This window comes from Pecten maximus, chromosome 13 (assembly GCF_902652985.1).
Source record: "Pecten maximus chromosome 13, xPecMax1.1, whole genome shotgun sequence".
Lineage (NCBI taxonomy): Eukaryota > Metazoa > Mollusca > Bivalvia > Pectinida > Pectinidae > Pecten > Pecten maximus.
In genome coordinates this window covers 7,011,036-7,014,755 of record NC_047027.1, presented here as the reverse complement: position 1 = coordinate 7,014,755, position 3,720 = coordinate 7,011,036, and the positions used below count along the sequence as shown (strand labels likewise).

At 38.2% G+C, this 3,720-nt stretch overlaps 1 protein-coding gene across 1 annotated transcript; it reads right to left on the bottom strand.

Annotated features, from left to right (window-relative positions):
- Window positions 1-517: 517 nt before the first annotated feature.
- Window positions 518-2,728, bottom strand: LOC117340767 (temptin-like). Its single transcript, XM_033902529.1, has 3 exons — window positions 2,528-2,728; window positions 1,426-1,576; window positions 518-754 (listed from the first exon to the last, which is right to left on the bottom strand). The coding sequence occupies exons 1-3, from the start codon at window positions 2,705-2,707 to the stop codon at window positions 672-674; spliced, it is 414 nt and encodes a 137-aa protein (XP_033758420.1). The 5' UTR covers window positions 2,708-2,728; the 3' UTR covers window positions 518-671.
- Between the last annotated feature and the right edge of the window lie 992 nt (window positions 2,729-3,720).

The following is a 3,720-nucleotide window of genomic DNA, read 5'->3' as shown; positions in this document are numbered from 1 at the left end:
ACACTTCCCGATCGGATGATTACCTCCCGATAACTGGAATAATCAGACAATGAGGACCCCGAACACTTCCCGATCGGATGATTAACTCCCGATAACTGGAATAATCAGACAAGGAGGACCCCGAACATTTCCCGATGGGTTTATTTTCTCCCGATAACTGGAATAATCAGACAATGAGGACCCCGAACATTTCCCGATTCGATGATTACCTCCCGATAACTGGAATAATCAGACAATGAGGACCCCGAACATTTCCCGATGGGTTTATTTTCTCCCGATAACTGGAATAATCAGACAATGAGGACCCCGAACATTTCCCGATTCGATGATTACCTCCCGATAACTGGAATAATCAGACAATGAGGACCCCGAACATTTCCCGATCGGATGATTACCTCCCGATAACTGGAATAATCAGACAATGAGGACCCCGAACATTTCCCGATTCGATGATTACCTCCCGATAACTGGAATAATCAATATATTTAGGTATATTTTGGAGTTGACAAAACAACACTTGTACGTTATATTTTTTATTGAAAAGTAAGATGTAACAGTATACTCTATGACCGGAAGTATAAAAATCAGTGTGTATAACACGGATATATTACAAACTGTCGATTCCTTGTCATGCCCAGGTACTCCGATGAAAACGAAGTCGGCAAAACACTCTAGTACATGGCTAAATAACAATCGATCTCCCAATCGCTGTTTTTATGCATACATTCAGTCAATGTCACCGGGTCACAAATTCCTAAAACAAAACAAAAATATCAGGATATCAGTGAATTTAAGTGACAAGGTGCGTGCAGGACTGGATAAATGAAAGTCGCGTCCATTTCAAGCCATAATTTACCTTCAGGTAGGAGCCCGCCCCTATGAATTGTTTAACGTCCTATCAACAGCTAATGTCAATCAGGTAGGACAGCCTCTCCTGTGTAATGTTTATTGTCCTATTAACAGCTAAGGTCATTCAGGTAGGACGGCATCCCCTGTGTAATGTTTAACGTCCTATTACCAGCTAAGGTCATTTAGGAAGGATGGCCTCCCCTGTGTAATGTTTAACGTCCTATTACCAGCTAAGGTCATTTAGGTAGGATGGCCTCTCCTGTGTATTGTTTAACGCCCTATTAACAGCTAAGGTCAATCAGGTAGGATGGCCTCTCCTGTGTAATATTTAGCGTCCTATTAACAGCTAAGGTCATTCAGGTAGGACCCCCCCCCCCCCCCCCCCCCCCCCCTGTGTATTGTTTAATGTCTTATCAACAGCTATGGGCTTAATATAAGTTTGATAACGTGTGCCCAATTCCCTTGTATATAATAAGATACAATAAAATATGTTGAAATCAAATAAAAAAACCCAGCTATGATCGTTTAGGTAGGACCCCCCTGTGTATTAAAGGTGTTAAGTGTCCTGTAACATACCTGGGTGATGGGTAGCTGCGTGTGTAGGAGTATCACCAACAGTCCACACACATCCGGGGTCCCCAAGCTCCTCACCATTAGTCATACCATCACCATCAGTATCCTCTCCACAGAGAGCCGCAGTCCAAGTATGGCCATGATCAGCGAAAGCCTGCAAGATACAATAGTTGATGGTTTTCACATCCAACTCCAACAAAAATGTATGACACCAATAACTGTAGAACCAGGTACCAACTAAGAATAACAGACTGAGAGGCAAAACCTGTATAAATAGAACAGTCAATTGTTATAGATGGACCCGAAACTAAGTAAACAGAACAGCCAATAGTTATAGATGGACGCGAAACTAAGTTAACAGAACAGCCAATTGTTATAGATGGACGCGAAACTAAGTAAACAGAACAGCCAATTGTTATAGATGGACCCGAAACTAAGTAAATAGAACACCGATAGTTATAGACAGACGCGAAACTAAGTAAATAGAACAGCCAATAGTTATAGATAGACGCGAAACTATGTAAATAGAACGGCCAAAAGTTATAAATGGAGGCGAAGCTATATAAACAGAACAGCAAATAATTATAGACAGAGACGACACTATTTTAATGGAACAGCCAATAAGTATAGACGGAGCCGAAATTATGATTATTAAAGAGCAAATAGTTATAGATAGAGATGAAAATGTGTTGAAAGATCAGCTGATAGTAACCGACTTTAAATCGGAGGTAAAAAAAATCTATATTATTGGAACAACCAATCATATTTAATGACGACATTCATATTTCACCAGCATGGTTTACATTATCAATGTTTATTATCAATTTTGACCACAAACTCACGGAAAAAAACAATACATATGTATGCTTAAAAGGAATGATTTTGATAGAACCAGTAAAAATACAATGTTTCCATTACTATCAGTTTCCGAGAGATTTCGACAGAACAACTAGCTATAAGTCAGTGATAATGGGCCAAAATATTAAACACAATATAACCAATTATTGTTGAAACTGAAACCATTTTACTATTATGTATTCTGTATGAAACTATTGCGTGACCTTAAGAGCAGAAAAAATACATCAAAAATCAAACAATTAGTTACCCATCCAAACAAGTTTTTGTTGCCTCCTCCTGCCGGTGACGTGTGCCCGACGCCCGCCCACAAAGTACCAGGTATACACGGGTTTGGGACAGAATGACCGTTTGGGATTTGGTTCGTGTACGGCATCTTCCCTAAACACGTACTCAGACCCAAAACTACCACAATAATCTGGAGCAACATCCTTACTGGTGTAGACAGAACAAGACCAGTGTTAGTTATCTCTGTACTTATATATACAGGTATGAGAAATCGTGCTCTCTGGTCGGCCATTGGGTCAAAAGTTATCAGTTACCTCATGACATTCCGACATGATTAGGACTGTCACTCAAAAACTACTTTAGGATATTTAAAGGGACTAAATGGTTAGATTTCAATAATTTCTACATGCATTTGATTTCCGGAAAGCGTTGTGATACTTGAAATTAGATTGTTTACAGAATTATGACACTTTTTATGAAATATTGGCAATGTTTATCAACTTCGAAATGTACAATTAACATAAAGTACATAACTTTTTACATCATTTTAAATCGTATACCCTTTTTTTATATATTATTTAAGTGGAAATCTAGCCATTTAGTCCCTTTAAGACGAAAGTCATTTTACGAAATACTTAATTTTAAAACTATAGTTTATAGAATAATTACTTTTTATTTGCATGTGAGCAGCACAGGTACTGGTTTACCGACTACATGATTCTTCCTTATATTAGATATTTTTTTTATAAATCTAATAAGCCTATTATATCATATATGGCTGTGAAGTTCGGGGGTTTTGTGACACCAAACTTTTAGAACGTCTACATTAAAATTTTTGTAAGCATATTCTTCAGTTGAAAACATCCACACTTGACCCCTGTTTTGTACTCGACTCCAGTATGACATTGACTCCCTGATGACAATGTACTGTGGACTATCTAAGTAATTCTTCTTCCTAGACACAACTTGTTCTAATCTAACGTTTTTTTATATATATTTCTACCTTGCTCCAGATATTGAAATCTAAACATCGAGTGGTTACTGAAGTTGAAGACGTTTTCTGTAATCCAATACATCGCCACCACTCATATCTATGCACGAGCTCTAACTCCTCGGCAGAATTATTTGTATAGCTTTTCCAGAGTGTTCGCTCCCATATAACACACATTTCGCACAGGACTACGTAATTCCGAAGTCAGATCGTAAATTGTAGAT

Excerpts from the sequence above, each read along its gene's own strand:
- LOC117340767 (XM_033902529.1), bottom strand. The coding sequence starts at position 2,707 with ATGTTGCTCCAGATTATTGTGGTAGTTTTGGGTCTGAGTACGTGTTTA. Across the intron at positions 1,577-2,527 it reads ACAAAAACTTGTTTGGATGG|GCTTTCGCTGATCATGGCCA; the intron begins GTAACTAATTGT and ends TGTATCTTGCAG. Across the intron at positions 755-1,425 it reads CGCAGCTACCCATCACCCAG|GAATTTGTGACCCGGTGACA; the intron begins GTATGTTACAGG and ends GTTTTGTTTTAG.